General features: G+C 35.7%; 2 protein-coding genes across 10 annotated transcripts; one reads left to right on the plus strand and one right to left on the minus strand.

The window, feature by feature from the left end:
* The first annotated feature begins 612 nt into the window (after positions 1 to 612).
* On the plus strand, positions 613 to 9551 carry LOC116107113 (external alternative NAD(P)H-ubiquinone oxidoreductase B1, mitochondrial). Of its 5 annotated transcripts, none has more exons than XM_031393412.1 (10): positions 613 to 820; positions 1990 to 2266; positions 2850 to 3056; positions 3211 to 3461; positions 4241 to 4460; positions 4684 to 4788; positions 5550 to 5813; positions 8931 to 9052; positions 9222 to 9341; positions 9433 to 9551. In XM_031393412.1, the coding sequence occupies exons 1-10, from the start codon at positions 729 to 731 to the stop codon at positions 9461 to 9463; spliced, it is 1689 nt and encodes a 562-aa protein (XP_031249272.1). In that variant the 5' UTR covers positions 613 to 728; the 3' UTR covers positions 9464 to 9551. The 5 variants fall into 5 exon arrangements, with proteins under 5 accessions (XP_031249272.1, XP_031249267.1, XP_031249269.1 ...); XM_031393407.1 differs by lacking the exons at positions 8931 to 9052; positions 9222 to 9341; positions 9433 to 9551 and adding exons at positions 5893 to 6014; positions 6778 to 6897; positions 7003 to 7328 and having other exon boundaries at positions 4615 to 4788; XM_031393409.1 differs by lacking the exons at positions 8931 to 9052; positions 9222 to 9341; positions 9433 to 9551 and adding exons at positions 5893 to 6014; positions 6778 to 6897; positions 7003 to 7328.
* Positions 9552 to 9687: 136 nt separating this feature from the next.
* Positions 9688 to 12267, minus strand: LOC116107114 (pentatricopeptide repeat-containing protein At1g11900). 5 transcript variants are annotated; one of them, XM_031393414.1, is made up of 4 exons: positions 11987 to 12267; positions 10691 to 11815; positions 10178 to 10550; positions 9688 to 10025 (listed from the first exon to the last, which is right to left on the minus strand). In XM_031393414.1, exons 1-2 carry the CDS (start codon positions 12119 to 12121, stop codon positions 10766 to 10768), a joined length of 1185 nt encoding a protein of 394 aa, XP_031249274.1. In that variant the 5' UTR covers positions 12122 to 12267; the 3' UTR covers positions 9688 to 10025; positions 10178 to 10550; positions 10691 to 10765. The 5 variants fall into 5 exon arrangements, with proteins under 5 accessions (XP_031249274.1, XP_031249276.1, XP_031249275.1 ...); XM_031393416.1 differs by having other exon boundaries at positions 9688 to 10333; XM_031393415.1 differs by having other exon boundaries at positions 9688 to 10475.
* Between the last annotated feature and the right edge of the window lie 4434 nt (positions 12268 to 16701).

The raw sequence follows: 16701 nt of genomic DNA on the forward strand, positions 1-16701 counted from the left end.
ATGCAGATTTTTTTTTGTCTGATTCACACATAAGCTTTCTTTGCGAATGCTTATAAGAATTAAAATATAGTTGAATCAATTAAACAAACAAAAGATATTCACATATAATAGTCTTTATTAATGGAAGGTTCTTATGTTTGTCACAATTACACATGCTATTCATTCATTTGTTAGCGGCTGGAGTCTACTCTCGCCTAAGTCCTGCCTTTTATTTTATTATATTATTGGATTAATTATTTCATAGTATTTTTATATGCATTTATCCTTTAAACACTGGATAATTATGCGCTACACAAACCTCCAACCTATCACATTTATATGCATAATGTGAACAGATTCATATTTCTTTTTACAAACAAATAGTACTACTTATTTAACCTTGATTTTAATTTAATTTCATATATAAATAAAAAATATTTTATCCTTGTTTGAAGATAAAATCCCAATACATGTTACTTTACTGTTGAAATATCATAACTCACAAGAACCTCTGTTTACGGAGAAGGCCGAATTAAAAATTAGCACGTGTAAAGTTATGCTGAGGTGTACAAAGCTGGACAGACGGAGCAATTAAAAAATGACCTTTTAAGCTATCTTCTGTTTACACCTTTACAAGTCTAACACTCTTTCTTTTTCTTCTCCTTCATCTCCAGTATGATTCACTGACTCTCTATTTCAAATCAACCACCACAAATATCTGCTTCGATTCAGACTATTTTGAGCTCAAAATGACAATTTTGTCTTCCTTCTTCAAGAAAGCTTCCACTGCTTTCAATGGCTACTCTTCCTACTCCAAGCTTCTCGTTGTCTGCACTCTCAGGTTCCTACCCCCTCATTTACTGTTAAATTGCTTTCGTTTTCCTTTCTCTTCTTTCTTGTAGATTTATGTTTGGTTGCTGACAGAATGCAAGAAAGTTAGAGATTGGAAACTAGAAATTTTTACTTGAAAAAAAAAAGATCTTGCCTTCTCAATCATACACATACTTCGGATCGAGTTTCTGCTTCCTGCTCAAAGTTTCGCAATTTTTTTTTTTTTCTTAATGATTCTATTTTAAAAATAGGATCTCTGAGTCTCAGTGAGATGATCAGTAATACAACGGTTTCTTAAGTTAATCTCTTAATTTTTTCATATTTCAAGATTTGTATTATGGTGACTATAAGTATCTGTGATTTATATTATGGGAGATGATGGGGAAAATAAAGCAATAACGATAATTACCCCTCATTTAAAAAATATGAATAAATATTATCCTTAAAATATTTAATTACCTACTTTAGATAGGTTAACGAGCCTTTTGAGTTATTAACACATTAATTAATGACCTGGAGCACAGAATCCCATATCCAAATGGTTCCATCGAGGGGTCCAACCAAAGACTTTCTGGTTTTGTTTCATTAAGCTGGTTTTAGAAAGGGCGGTATTGGAGACTTCAAGGAGGAAGGGCTGTCTGGGTTCCATTTGCTTTGATGTCTCCAACTAATATTTGAACAAAACAGGGGAATTTGTATTCCACAACCACAAGATGTACAAACGTGCCCTTACTGTGTAACTTCAAAGAAATACAGCTAGCTGAAACAGAAATGTCTGCTGTTTTTTTCTTCTAAAAGAGCATTTCTGGCGGGTGGGTAGAACAAATTGTTCCTGCTATAGACAAGACCGTGTATAGTCACTTGAGAGTTGGCAAAATCATTAGTGACAAATATCTGGCAGTGGTGAACTACCCGGTGCTTCTCAGTTGGTGTGTCCTGTTTAGTTGTATATTAGAAATGTCTCCCATCATTTTCGGATGGCTTTCTCTGGGTAGTTTATGACATAATTGTATTACCCCAAGGCTGGAGATTAGTACAGGAATTTTAGTCCTTAAGCTGTTTCAAAATTCTACTGTGTTATCAAAAGTTTTTCTTTTGGTTTTACAAATATAATACAGTCATGGTATTAAGAAGTCTTCATAATATATAACGGCATGCATGGTTTGTGACCTATTGCAGTAGTGGAGGTCTTTTGGCATACTCGGAATCACAACCGGATGTTAGCACTCACAGTGTTGAAGGTGATCAAAGCGAGTCTAAGAAGAAGAAAGTGGTGGTACTTGGAACAGGATGGGCTGGTACAAGTTTCCTTAAAGATCTCGATGTTTCATCATATGATGTTCAAGTTGTTTCACCTAGGAATTATTTTGCATTCACTCCTTTGTTGCCTAGTGTAACCTGTGGCACAGTAGAAGCACGAAGCATTGCAGAGCCAATCCGAAAAATTATAAAGAAGGTAGATGAGCTTCAAAAATTCTGTTGAACATATCTTTAGATATGACCACCCATATGCCAGTCCGTGTTTATGTATTGATATATGGTGAAGAGGATATATTCCTTTATATGCTTCCCTAACATCAAGGCAATGATATTTTAGGGAAAGGAAAAATCATGTGAACTAATTTGGTATAATGCTTTCCTTTTCTTTATCATTTACTGCCAAAGAAAAAGGTGAGATAGGTTGTCCATGTTCACAAATGAAAAGCTGGGGCATTTTGGATGTTTTTGGTTTCTGTTTTGTAAATGATAGAGAAGCATATTGTAAGCTGTAAAATGTGTTTTGTTGACCTCTTCAACTTCCTCTCTGACTTGTCAGATTCATTCACTCTTCAAGAAATCTCCCTATGTTGTTTGAGAAAATCATTTTACACACTATCATACTTCCAATGTATCTGTTACTTGCTGTCTAACAATGACTTTTTGGTTTCCTGACATAGCAAGTATCACACTATTAATGCTATGCGGAAATAATTATTTTTGTATTATTTCTATTGTTTATTAGAGCATTCTTTTTATTGCTTCTCTAATTGTTCTGACAGAGGAATGCGGAAATTCAATTTTGGGAAGCAGAATGTACCAAAATTGATCCATCAAAGAAAATGGTTTCCTGTAAGTCAAACCTTAACAAGAACTTGGTGGGAAATTCAGAGTTCTCTCTGGAATATGACTACTTAGTTATATCAGTAGGAGCTCAAGTAAATACTTTTGGCACCCCTGGTGTAATGGAGAACTGCCATTTTCTGAAGGTAAAGCTATTAGATTTTCATACGGAATCAATATTTGATTGTTCAGGAGGGTACTTGTCTCTGATACTCCTTTATTGCCCCATTTATGCGAATTTGCAGATATTATTAAATTGCTCTAGCATTTTTTCATAAGGTACTGAAGTTTAGAATGCAGGAATTAGAGGATGCTCTGAAGATCCGCAGGACTGTGAGTGATTGTTTTGAAAAGGCTGTCCTTCCTGGGCTAAGTGAAGAAGAAAGAAAGACAAACCTTCATTTTGTAGTTGTCGGAGGCGGCCCCACTGGTGTGGAGTTTGCTGCAGAGTTGCATGACTATATCCAAGAAGATTTGGTCAAATTGTATCCTTCAGTTAAAGATCTTGTGAAGATAACTATAATCCAATCTGGAGATCATATTTTGAACTCGTAAGTACAGAATAATCATATTTTGTTTCTTTTCACATCAATGGAAAATGAAAGTATGCTTCTTTTGTCAGAAATTTTATCAATGTGCTCGAGTAGCCTAAAGAAGTATAAACTTCAGGTTTTCTACCAATTGGGGTGTGATAAATACAACAGATAATGTAAACCAACATGGTAAGAAATTACCTAAAATAGTATAAACTTGTAGTCATGGGGAATTTTTCCAGCATTAATATATTGGGTTATTACCTGCATGTTCTATCTTCTAGTAATAGGGATTAGGTTTAGACGAGATGAGTTTAGCATGTGTTATTTTGCTTCTCGAGGAAATTTAATTTGTTTACGATAGCCTGTTATTTTCTCCTTTGGAATATTGCTTTTATCTAGAAAATGCTACATCTATTTAAATTTCCAGAGACACGGGGACTTGCTTTTTTTTTTTAATTTTTCATATTGTGAGGCTCTTAGTGGTTTTTAATTTTGATGCTTGTAACCCACAATAATAAGTCTCATGCACTAAAACAAAGAGACTTGATATGATATTGTCAAATGAGTTTAAATTTCAAGTAACTTCATAATCATAAATTTATATTTTCCCCATAAACTTTTGTTTGTAATTTGGGCTATTGTGGTTGTGAAAAAAGTTTCTTCAGCAATCTTTCCAGATTTAAAGACCTTATCATTATTATTCCTAATACTTGAACTATATATACATACCAACTCAATATGTAAGCAAGGTCATAACTTCCAAACTCAGAAAACTTTGTATTGTGTCTCTGCAGATTTGATCAAAGAATTAGTTCGTTTGCTGAAACTAAGTTTCAGAGGGATGGTATTGAGGTTCTAACAGGATGTCGAGTTATTAGTGTTTCTGATAAGGAAATTAGTTTGAAGATTAAGTCCACGGGAGAGGTTTGCTCAATACCCCATGGACTGGTTTTGTGGTCAACTGGTGTTGGGACTCGTCCAGTTATAAGGGACTTTATGGAGCAAATTGGGCAGGTTTGTTCCATAAACTCTTCATGCTTGTAATAACCCTGAATTTTAGGATCTTCATCAATGTTCATTGTTTCTACCTTCACCACATCTTATTTCCTAGGGTTTGCAGATTATTTTCAGGCTAACATAAATTTTTTTCTCTTGTCTTAACTTCAAGCCTATTGAAATTGCGGAATGGATGAGTAATGTTTACCCAATCATTTATGCTCAAGCTTTTGTTTTCCAGACTGATAGGCGTGCTCTGGCAACAAATGAATGGCTGCAAGTAAAGGGATGTGAAAATGTATATGCCCTGGGTGATTGTGCTACAATCAATCAACGCAAAATCATGGTATGTGAAACTTAGCACAAGTTAGTTTTGTTCCCAATTTGCAGAAGTGCTTGGCTTCAGCCATGAAGGATTGTTCTCTAACATTGCAACATCTCCAATCAAATTATATACTATTCTTATAATTGTTGGAATCTGTTGGTAGTGGTAAACTCTTGAAGCAAGAAGTTTTGATCAAGTTATCACTCAACTTGGTCAAACAGGCATTGAGTTGTCTTTTGTCTTGTATTACTTCCAAACATGCAAATAGGTTTTTATAAATAAAAAATTTTGAACTTTCCGTTGAAGAGGAAATAAACATACATCAAATATCTTATATGATTTGATATTCTGCAATCTTCTTCAGAACAATGTCTCTTTTCATGAAGTCTGATACTCAAGTAAAACCTGGCCCAAAAATACAGCAGCTGGACTAAGTTTTAAGAGATAAGCCTTTTAATGAATGAATGCCTTATTATGACCACGTTAAACTTTGTAAAACTATTAGAGCTTAACTATGCATCCAAGATAAAAAAATAGATGAAAAGAATAGAAAGGGAACATGGTTGTGTTGCTGAATGCCTTCTTAAAATCTTTTCTGCTTTTTTAAGGAACTATTTTACACAGCTTTTTTTTTTTTTTTTTTTCCTTTTCCTGGCACTGTGTCCTCATCTGCTAAAGTTTAGGGGTCACATGAAATTCTTATATTCCAAATAATATGTTTGGATCTCTATGTAGTCCCTTTAATAATATATACTCATACTACTATAATGTTATGCCTTTAGGAAGATGTTGCAACCATATTCGAGGTTGCAGACAAGGACAAGTCGGGTACTTTAACTGTTCAAGAATTTCAAGATGTACTTGATGACATCCTGGTAAGGTACCCCCAACTGGAAATCTACCTAAAGAACAAGCATCTGAGGGGTGTGGCAGATCTGTTAAAAGATGCTGAGGGGAATGAAAGAACAGAAGTGGACATTGAAGGGTTTAAATCAGCTCTCTGTCATGCGGATTCACAAATGAAAAGTCTGCCTGCAACTGCACAGGTACTTGTTTTTCATATAACCACATATGATTCACTTTCATTTGAATTCACTTTTATGAATTTCATCATTCTGTTCTCAGGTTGCTGCTCAACAAGGTTCATATCTTTCTAGGTGCTTCAACCATATGGAGCAGTCTGCATATAATCCTGAAGGTCCACAACGGTTTAGAGGTTCTGGGCGTCATCGATTCCTTCCATTTCGGTATGTGCCATATACTCTAGAATCTTCTCTTTCCATTAAATGCATAATATTATCATAAGCATGATTTTCTTTTCAATTTGAATTGGCTGCTTTCCCCTGTTAATGTTTGCTTCAGTGCAAAAACCGAACTCAGAGAACAACAGAAAGTCACCAGTAAAGAGTATGATTGGATTGGTTTAATGGAACTTAAATGCTATAGTTGGTTTTATATTTATCAATTTAAACTTTTGGGTTAGTGATTTGGTTTACATGTTATTAAAGTCACTTTTACCAAGTGGCCTTTGTTGAATCCTCTTACCAGTTCGTAGTTTGTCTTTGAATTTTATTTATGTTTTGAATTTTTCTGTGTATAAGGGGGCGTGTTTAGATATTTGTTTGGATCAAGTTGTAGATGAGGGTATGTGTTATCTTTTGAGTTTAATATTATTTGACAAGATCCGAAACAATATTTAGTTAGTTGCCACTTTCATAATTTTCCAAAGCCATGAGTTTTCGCAACCTAGGTATGAATAAGCCACAGAAGGTAAGTCCTAGAGTATTGTCAGGTGTTCTTTTCCTTGTATTAAATGAATTAACAACAAATTCTTTCTTCATGATTTTCTGGCATGGCAAACACCTTCAGACAATTTCAATAAGTTAGATACTGAAGATTGGGATTCTTGTGTAGTAGGGAGTATGAGATTTACAAAGTAAAATAATCTTTTAAGTCATCCTTCCTTCCCCAGTCTAACCCGTGATCTGTTGAAAACTATGTGATTACAAGGTACAAGCATTTTGGCCAATTCGCTCCTTTGGGAGGAGAGCAGACCGCCGCAGAATTACCTGGAGACTGGGTTTCCATGGGCCACAGCACACAGTGGCTCTGGTATTCTGTGTATGCAAGGTTGATTGGTCTACTGCTTCTAGAATCTAGATTTGCTTTGATTGTTGTAGTCAATGGTCTGCACATCAATGAATTTGTTTTACCATAATTGTTTTGCATGTTCAGCAAGCAAGTTAGCTGGCGTACAAGGATTCTACTGGTATCTGATTGGACGAGAAGATTTATTTTTGGGAGAGATTCTAGCCGAATTTGAGGCAGGAACTAAAGAACCTTCCAAATCATCACGGGGTGCCTCCATTAAATCATTGCTGTGTATGAACCTATTATATAATATAGTTTCATATAAGTATCGTTTTTATGTATATTGTTTGTTATGAGTGAGAAATGGATGCATATTTCTAGTTTCTAGTGTATATTTTTATTGCTTCCATTGCAGTCTCGAACTTGATTGTTGTATATTATGAGTAATGAAATTTATGAGGGATTGTTTAGCTCAATTTTTCTTTCTTCATTGTAATCACTAATGCAAGCTTTAGTCACACTCTTTGTGACTGATTTCCTTTGTCATTTACGGGACAATTTCTTCAAAACAACTGTTAGTTGAAATTTAAGTACTTAAATCTCTTTTTACCTTTTAGCTTAAAGTTAAATTATCACTAATTTTGTTTACATAAAATGAATTACTTGTTTTTTTTAAAAAAAAGGTAATTTAGTAACTTAGAATTTTAAAGAAAGTTACAAAAAAAAAAAAAAAAAAAAAAATTATAAAAGTTATTTGAATTAATAGCCTTTTAAATATATTAAACTAAATTTTAATGGTAATTAATTAATTAATAAGAAAAGATATAATACAATACATCCTTTAATCTACTATTGTATTTAGTATTAACTAGTATAGAAGAAGTACTTGTGTATTAACTAATACTACAATGCAAAAACTTTTACATTATACAAACCCTATTCCATGCAACTATTGCTCAATGAAGTCTCTGTAAAACCCTTTTTATTTTATGGTTTCCAGTGAAAGCAGAAGACTAGGTTTTTCAATGGTGAGTTATACGTTTTATGATAAGGCCATTAGAGCTTATCGTGAGCGTTCCTTGCTGTCGAAGCTTCTAGTCATTGGGACTGTCAGGTGCTTAGCTTATTATTCTTTTTTTTAATTTTTTTAACGTGTTTAGCTTAGTTGAGTTTGTTAGGTTTAGTTTATGAATTTCACTAATGACTTTATCCTTTCAAATTAATATTGATTTCGCGTAAAGAAACAGTTTTCTCATTGTTTTGTTCTTGAGGTGCAAATTATTTTCTATTTTTTCTTTTTATTTATGATACTTGCTGTATGCCACGTATGCATATTATCATTCTTCTTGTTTCGTCTCTTACTCTAGCTATTGTCTACAGATATTGCACACTAATGTCATTCAATTTGATGCAATTTTTATTTCGTGCAATGGTGGAGGTGTAGTAGCAGTTTCTGATGGCCGGCCTTTTCAAAACATGTATGGCTATTCTGATGAAGCTGAATGGAAGAAAAAGAAAGTTGTGGTGGTTGGAAGTAGCTGACACAGAAGTAATCAAATTATATCTGCTATTCAAATGATTTTTCATTTGTGAAGAAAAAAATTAATATGTTACCATCATACAATGCACTGATAAGGTCAATTATTTTTTCTTACTTTGCCCAAACAATACCAGGAAGATATATCAGCAATATTCAGTAAGGCAGACAAGAATAATACTGGTAGATTAAAACTAAAAGACTTCCGAGAAGTTATCAATGACATTGAGAGGTAACGTCACCTCAAGTACAAACTTATTTGTAAGAAGCAGCAGTTTAAGAACATTGATGTTTTACTGAAGAATGCTCAAGGGGATCCAAAGAAAGATTCCATGGAATTGGATATAGAAGCGTTTACAAAAGCTCTTTCTGAAGTGGATTCTCAAACGAAGCAGCTTCCTGCAACAGCTCAGGTGAAGCACAGATTTGATTTTCTTCTGAATAGATCTTCCTACCTCTTACTTGTAATCTAATGGTTTTTGTTTTGTTAATTCCTTTATTTGTTCATTTATGTTTCCCTAATTCCTTACTTTAGGTTGCTGCTCAAAAAGGCACCTATCTTGCAAACTGTTTCAATCGTATGGAGCACTGTGAAAAGTATCCTGAAGGTCCTCTCAGATTCAGGGGAACAGGCCACCATCGATTTCATCCTTTAAGGTACAAGTTGAAATTTATCTTCCTGATAAAATCTAATACATGGAAGGTTTTCTATGAGATAATACAGTAATGAAATGGAATTTCTAGTAGAGCTCAACAAAATAGTGAAGTTTTAGGAATTTTGTGACGTCTTGCAGTCTGACTAAATATATATATCCTTTATTGTAAGGTACAAGTACTTGGGACAATTTGCTCCACTAGGAGGAGAGCAAACTGCAGCTCAAATACCAGGAGATTGGGTTTCTATTGGTCATAGCAGCCAGTGGCTCTCGTATTCTGTTTATGCAAGGTAATTGTTTTCGTTTCAGTTTTGCTTTTATATACACACTCCGCTTTTATCATTTTGTCATCACCTCACCTGATGGTTCTCTCCACTTCAGCAAGCAAGCTGGAGCACAAGATTTCTGGTGATATCTGACTGGGGACGTCGGTTCATTTTTGGAAGACTCAAGTCGCATATGAGATACAGAACACATTTTAGAAATTTGCTTTCAACTATTGATATTTTCTAATGCAGGAAGGGTGGAATTTTTTTGACATTTTAGTAATTACAACACATCAGATCTTTTCTTCTTCCATACATGTTATGTATTTTATAATTCATATTTCATATAGCAGGTTCACAATTTTTTATGCCATTACCTCTGCCTGTTCACTTCCTAATTGCGTGTTCAGTTTAGATGAATTTTCAATGTCACAATTCTCTGCTTTTATACAGCCAAAAGTCAGATTAAACAAAAATTCACTAGTCTTGCCACAGGAATTTTTGTAATCTTGTGCATCAAATTGGCATGTAAAGCTCAGTCCATAATATGACTAGAGAGAAGGAAATTAACATGATCTAAAAATATGACATGTCGATCACATCAGTTTACCTGCCCCTTTTCCTGGAGCTGCTGAATTCAAGACTCCAGACTGCACTCCAACCTCATTCACATGGAAACTGCCACGGCATGTGCCACATAAACATCCACTGACATACCGAAGGAGGTGTGGAACAGTAAAAAGGTCAGACAAACGCCCTTAATTAGGTTAGTCTAACTATAGAAATCAGCTATAATCTTGAATAAGTGGAGAAAAAGAGCCATTATATTGACAGGAATTTGCAGTTTTAATTATGCATACATGAAGTTGGCGTTCAGCATCAGATGGTTCTGCAATTCCCATACTTTCAAAAGCATGATCATCAGATGGTTAGGCTGCCTCGACTTAAGTAGTTGCTTGCAAGTTCCCAACATCAAAACAGAACCAGTAAGAAAGTCTGATTACACTATTGCAGGCCTGAGAAAGAATTTTATCATTGGTTATCAATTGGCTGCACAAGCATACCACTGTTCAAGCTTCAATGATGGCACTAAACTAGTCCACATGCTGTGGGAATTTGAAGAGTGCCAACAATTGAAAAAGAACTTCTAACTAGCACCTGATGGTTTACACAAGCCACAATGAAATATATAGATCAGCCATTCACATGCCCATCATACATTTTTCATGGTACCTATCCCAACAGTGAAATATTATTCAATTAAGAGGATGGCGAAAAAAATTATATAGCAGCAAGTCAAACTGATATTGATGCCTAGCCAATGCATTTAAAACCAACCGAAGTCAAAAGAGTCAGTAATAGAAAACACTTACCAATACAATAGCTGGAGCTAACTTCTGAACTCGGAGTCCCTTGGAAGATAATACCAGGAATTTTTCATAGCTTAATTACCTGGCTTTTCGTTTGAAATCCTTTGGACCTGCCAGAACTGATAGAGATGAATTCATCTCCTCTAAAAGAGTCATCGCCAAATCAACCTTCCCCATCTTCTTCGAACTATCGATTAGGGATCGGTATATATAAACCGATGGGCGGATCTGCCTCTGCTTCATATCGTTGAACAGTCTCAATGACTCCTCAATATTACCCGATCGACCAAAGCTGTCAATCAATGCAGTATAAGTAAGCAAATCTGGTCTAATACCACTCTCACCCATCTCCCTGAAATAGACTAAGCATAAATCCAATCTCCCAACCTTTCTCAAATTTTTCAACAATGTATTGTAAGAAATAAAATCTGGAAGAATGCCAGCTTCCTTAATTGAAGCAAACTCACGAAGCATTTCATTCACACGGCCAACGCGACCCAAGATATCCAAAACTATATTATATGTTATCAAATCTGGCTTACATTTCAAACTTTTAATCTGATCAAATATCAAAAGTGCCTTTTCTATCTGTCTACATTCAGCAAAGGCATAGATGATTCTGTTCATTACTATCATACTTTCTGGAAAGGCCAGCTCTGATACTTCTTCAACAAAGCTCACTAGCTGGACAGAATCATCTGTCTTTGCAAAAGCCCTAGCAAAATTAAGATAACAAGCTAAACTCAAGGATCTACAGGACCTTAATAAATCCATGAAAACCTGAGTCGAGATTTCAATATCATTTTTCTCAGCCGCTGCCACCAGTAGACGTTCATACCCATCAGGAAGGAAGATTTGTTTGTCTCGCAAGGATTGCAGTAATCTAAAAGCAACATAAGTATTTCCAGCTCTGCACAGCTTATCAATGTTTACAGCACAAATATCCTTTGCAGACTTTGGATCATTTTCTACAGTGGCAAGAATTTGATTCAAGGCTTCCTCTGTTACCTCATCTTCATCTGCAGCGGCCCGAGTCACAAGTGACTTATAATTGCCAATAAATTTACTTACACTTGCAAAGAATGGCGAAATCAAAGGGAACCCAACTGGGATGTATGTTATACAATTCTGTATTAGAAGCATAATCACTAATTATAAGCTAAACAAAGAAAACAAGAAAAATAAAAATAAGTTACATAGCCAATTTCTCGTTTCATGTTTAATATATATATATATATATGAAGGGTAACACTTCCCATCAAATGCGTTCGAAATAATTAATTTGAAGCTTTGACTTACCCTTTTATATCGAAGTCGTCCGACATCTCCAAATGTGCGGAGGATTGAAGCGGAGTTAGAATCAATGGCGGCCGATAAATTTATCTTGTGTTTGAATTGCAAGATGTGCTTATAGCATCTTGAAGCAATGAACATGCTTGTTTCAGTAAAACTCGGTTTACAAATTCATTCCGATAAATGGCATCTAAAAGTTTGTTTGTTTCGTAGGGTTTAATGTTTAGGGTTTAGTGTGAGAGGGGAGAAACTTGGGAGTTTTGGTTAGTACAGTGAGGAAAATTAGCCTCAGCTTTACCCGGGTGTTTGGAAACTCGTTGACGTGCCTTTATTTGAATTATTTCTCAAGTATTTTTTTTTTTTAATATACTTGATTTTATCTAAAATATTATTTATTTATTTAAATTAATCAATTTTTACTTCTGAAAAACATATTTCATTTTATATAAATAGGCCAAAACACATGCATCTACCCATAGTTTATCATAAAGATAATTTGATATCCGAAAGGTTTAAAAATGACAATTACCTACTCTTAGTATTCCCAAAAATGCCCAGGGCTTCATTTGGTTCAAAATTGGGAATACTACTCTTAGTATTCCCAAAAAAGTTAAACAGTAAAATACCCAAAAACTCTCATTTTTGGGAATACTACTTTCAATATTATTCAATTTTTTTTAAACCCTCTAAATTTGTTAATTTAATTAAATGCCCCTAAATATTTTTTTAAAAATTACAAAAACACCCCAACAATCCACATTTACCAGATTCCGGCCACCACCGCTTGAAAATGGCCGGAATCTGGTAGGATGGTGCACTACCGGCTGAATCTGGCCGGTAGTGCGCCGATCTAGCCTTTTCCGGCCAGATCCACGGTGGATCTGGTTGGAAAATGCCAGATCTAAGGCCAAAGATCTGGCCGTTGACGGCTGGATCTTTGGCCGTAACAGTTGGTCACGACGGCCAACAAACGGTCGTCGTTGACCATCAACGACGACCGTTTGTTGGCCGTCGTTGAGAGCAAATACGACGGCCAGATCTGGCCGTAGATCTAGCCTTTGCCGGTGGATCTGGCCGGAAAAGGCCATAGCGGCGCATGACTGGCAAGATCCAGCCTGTCATGCGCTGATAAGATGACTCCGGCCACCTCCGGTGGTGGTGGCCGGCTGGGGGTATTTGAGGGTGGGTTAGGGGTGTTTTTGTTAACTTTTAATGTTTTATTATAGGGGGTATTTTGTAAAAAAACAAACATAATGGGTATTTTAAATTTATAAATTCCACCTCATAATACCTGCCCAATTCAACCTTTTTTTTAACTTTTTTTCAAAAAACTTTTCCCAAAACCCCCAAATTTTGAACCAAACGAAGCCCTACTTTCTGTTCAAATCTGTTAGTAAAATCCGTTTAAGTAAGAACAATATAGTAATTTTATATCCAACCAAAAAATAAACTTTAATATTCACCATTAATTTTAAATTAATCCATAAACCCTTAATTTTTTTTTTTAATCCTATTTCTTTATTTCCTTTTTAAACCTCCTGGATAGGTCCTGCCCCCTTCTACTTTCTTTCACAATTTGCTTTCTCAGAGTCTGTAATTCCAACTCTGACAAATCTGCCTGCCTTGTCAAAGCAACAAGCTCAGACTTGAGTTTTTCAATCTCATTATCTGAAGCCTGTTCAGACCTTTCTCGTAAAAAAGTGTCTTGAAAACCATTTGTGGAGTTGTCAGTACTTATTCCATGGTCTGAACTGACTGAACACTCCCATTGTGATTTCTGATGCTCTTCATAGATTGTTACTTGGGTCTTTTCTGTTAGTTTATTGGGCACTGTAGTGTGGCTCAGGGATGATAGAAAGCTGTTAGGGACCTGGTCTCGCGGGGTATTGAGCCCAGAATCACTCTCAGAACTTGACAATGTAATGTCAGATCCACTAGATGCTCCGAAGTTGCCATTCAATTCAGCATTGGGGATCGTTTTACTAGGAGATTTATCCTGTGAAATAAAGAAAAACACAGAAGAAACATAATTTTGAATATGGTGTTAAGATGAGGATGAATTTCAATTGTGTTTATATTTATGGGAGGTGATTTTTTCTGGCGAATCTGGATGAATTTGGGAAACAGTAATGCTAGGCTTACACCATCTTCTTACATCACTCTCTCACATCATGACGTGGCAGTGCATGTAATGCTGGCAGTGCATGTAATGCTAGGCTTACACCATCTTCTTACATCACTCTCTCACATCATCAAAAAGCCATGCAATTTCCTCTCAAATTATTAAAAAAAATTTAAAAAAAAAAAACCAAAAATTTCAGTTCCCCCTAACTCTAATCTCTCTCCCAAAACAAAATCATCCGAATCGAACTCTCTTTTTCCCCCAAATTAGAAATCTCTCTCAAAGTTGCCCTACAATCAATCTTCCACCATTGTCATGCGCAGCTCCTCTTCCTAAAATTTTTTTCTCTCCAGTGCACTTATCTTGATGAGCCGAGCCTCATTATTCTAGGACGAGCCAATAAGCTGAAGAAATTCTGAGAAGATATTCAGAGAAAGTTGAAAATAGAAATCAAAGAGAGTCATCACAGCTGCCACGAATCGTGGTAATAGACAGACATCAATCCTGGAAGCAATAGAGTCGGATACAGTGGACCTTTGAGTGGTCCGATAACATCCAACAGCAAGAAGACCCACTGTTATGACAAGAAGACAACAATCATTCGTGACTCCTCGTCTTCCACCACCGTGGGCTTCAAGGATTTGTAGATATATGGCCAAGACCCACTGTTACGGCTTGGAAAATAATTGCTTGTTATGCAGCATTTGAGGCTGCCCTTCAGCTTCTTCTACCTGGAAAAAGGGTTGAGGGCCCAATATCTCCTGCTGGGAACCGACCTGTTTACAAGGTTTCTGTTACTTGATATCTTCTTCTCCAGAATGTCTTAATATGTAGTTGTTCGCTGATAATGAAGAGACTGGCAACGTCACATACGAAGCAGAGTCACCAGACGAAGGGGCTTTTCTTGTTGCTGCTAGGGAGTTTGGTTTTGAATTTTGTAAAAGAACTCAATCCAATGTGTTTATCCGTGAAATATATCATTCTTCAAGACAGCCAACTCAAAGGTGAGGATATAAATGAATAATTTTCCATGTGAAGCTTTTTTTCCAATTTTTTATTTCACTTGAATTTTTAGTGTCATAGCATCTTAATTTCTTTTGGGAATCTTGCAGAGATTACAAAATTCTCAATTTGTTGGATTTCACTAGCAAAAGAAAGCGGATGAGCGTAATTGTTTGGGATGAGGATGGGCAGATTTTTCTCTTCTGCAAAGGCACTGATAGGTTATCCTCACAACTTTTTTTAGATTTGGCTTCCTGTTAGAGGCCTTGAATGTGTATATGACTTCCATCTACTGTTTGGGGGCTGTTACTGGTTTCATTTGAGTTTTATAAATGGCAAATGGTCAATATTAGCTATAATTTTTGAACTTTTGCAATCATCTCGTTGTGCATGAGTTCTTTGCTTGGAATATGCAACATTATTTTTTATCGGCTATCAAAGAATGGAAGAATGTATGAGGAAGTTACTACTAGTCACTTGAATGAATATGGAGAAGTTGGGTTGCGTACATTGGCACTTGCTTATAGAAAGCTCGACGAGTCTGAGTATACATCTTGGAACCATGAGTTTCTAAAAGCAACTCAATATCAATCAGCGAATATCATCAAGTGCTATTGGTTTATACTTTTATTGTGTTTATTTTCAGGTTCGACATATTCAATGCCACAATTGTTTATGATCATTCGGGAAAAATATTTTCAGCACTTATTTTTGGAAGCCTCACTTTTTGTGTTTTCTTATACATTAAAGTGAGGATTTAAATTTAAGCTTGCTGTAATACATTTGTGTGTGGTTTGTGTGGCTGGTGAGAGGGACTGGCGGTTGGGGGGCGTTTTTGGTGCTGGGGTGGTTGGCTTGGAGGTTGGCTTTGTGGGAGGAGGTGAAGACTGCATTGAGGCAGCTGGCGCTGGGGTCTTTGTGCGTTGCCATAGACTCATTTTCTCCCCTACTGCTACAATTTATTTTACCAGTAGGGGGCTATTCTTGTTGCTTTTTTACTGTTGGCTGTCCATTCTTGCTGCTGTGTTGTTGCTTGGATGTTGCTGCTGTGGTTTGTAGCGTGGGGCTATGGCTGATCCACTTCTCCAGTCGATTTTTTTGCTGCTGTTTTATGGGCAGTTTTTTGCTCCTGCTTCAAGTGTTTTTCGAGGTCTTGTGTTGTGGCTACTGCTGTTCTCTTAGCTGTGTAAAGACTTTTTTGGTTTTCCATTCTAGATGGTTTCTTTTGGTTGTTTAAGGGGTGTGTAAAAGGTGTACATTCTGGCTCCTTTGCTTTCTTTTGTCAGGCAGCGTGAAGATGATTGAGAAATTGTAAAAACTTCCTTTTGTTTTCTTGTATTAAGTAGAGAATAAAAAATGTATCTTTGTTGATTGTACTATATTATGTTTTGTGGTTTGATTTGCAATAAACAAAAGCACTTAGTAACTCGTCATAATTTTATGCAGATTTTTTAACTCAAGATAGTAAGTGATCATTCATAGGAGAGTTAGAGATGATTCAAAACAAATATTACAAACTTTAAATGATGCATTCATAATCTATTATTTCCACCCTAATAAGACTTTAATCACTTGCTAGATTTTTTTGTCATGAAAC

The sequence above is a fragment of the Pistacia vera genome, unplaced genomic scaffold, assembly GCF_008641045.1.
Source record: "Pistacia vera cultivar Batoury unplaced genomic scaffold, PisVer_v2 Contig528, whole genome shotgun sequence".
In the NCBI taxonomy this organism is placed as follows: domain Eukaryota; kingdom Viridiplantae; phylum Streptophyta; class Magnoliopsida; order Sapindales; family Anacardiaceae; genus Pistacia; species Pistacia vera.

Coding starts and splice junctions, on each gene's coding strand:
- LOC116107113 (XM_031393407.1), top strand. CDS start 729: ATGACAATTTTGTCTTCCTTCTTCAAGAAAGCTTCCACTGCTTTCAAT. Junction 4,461..4,614: donor TTATGGAGCAAATTGGGCAG/GTTTGTTCCATA, acceptor CTTAACTTCAAG/CCTATTGAAATTGCGGAATG. Junction 6,015..6,777: donor CATCGATTCCTTCCATTTCG/GTATGTGCCATA, acceptor TGTGATTACAAG/GTACAAGCATTTTGGCCAAT.
- LOC116107114 (XM_031393416.1), bottom strand. CDS start 12,121: ATGTTCATTGCTTCAAGATGCTATAAGCACATCTTGCAATTCAAACAC. Junction 11,816..11,986: donor GACGACTTCGATATAAAAGG/GTAAGTCAAAGC, acceptor CTTCTAATACAG/AATTGTATAACATACATCCC.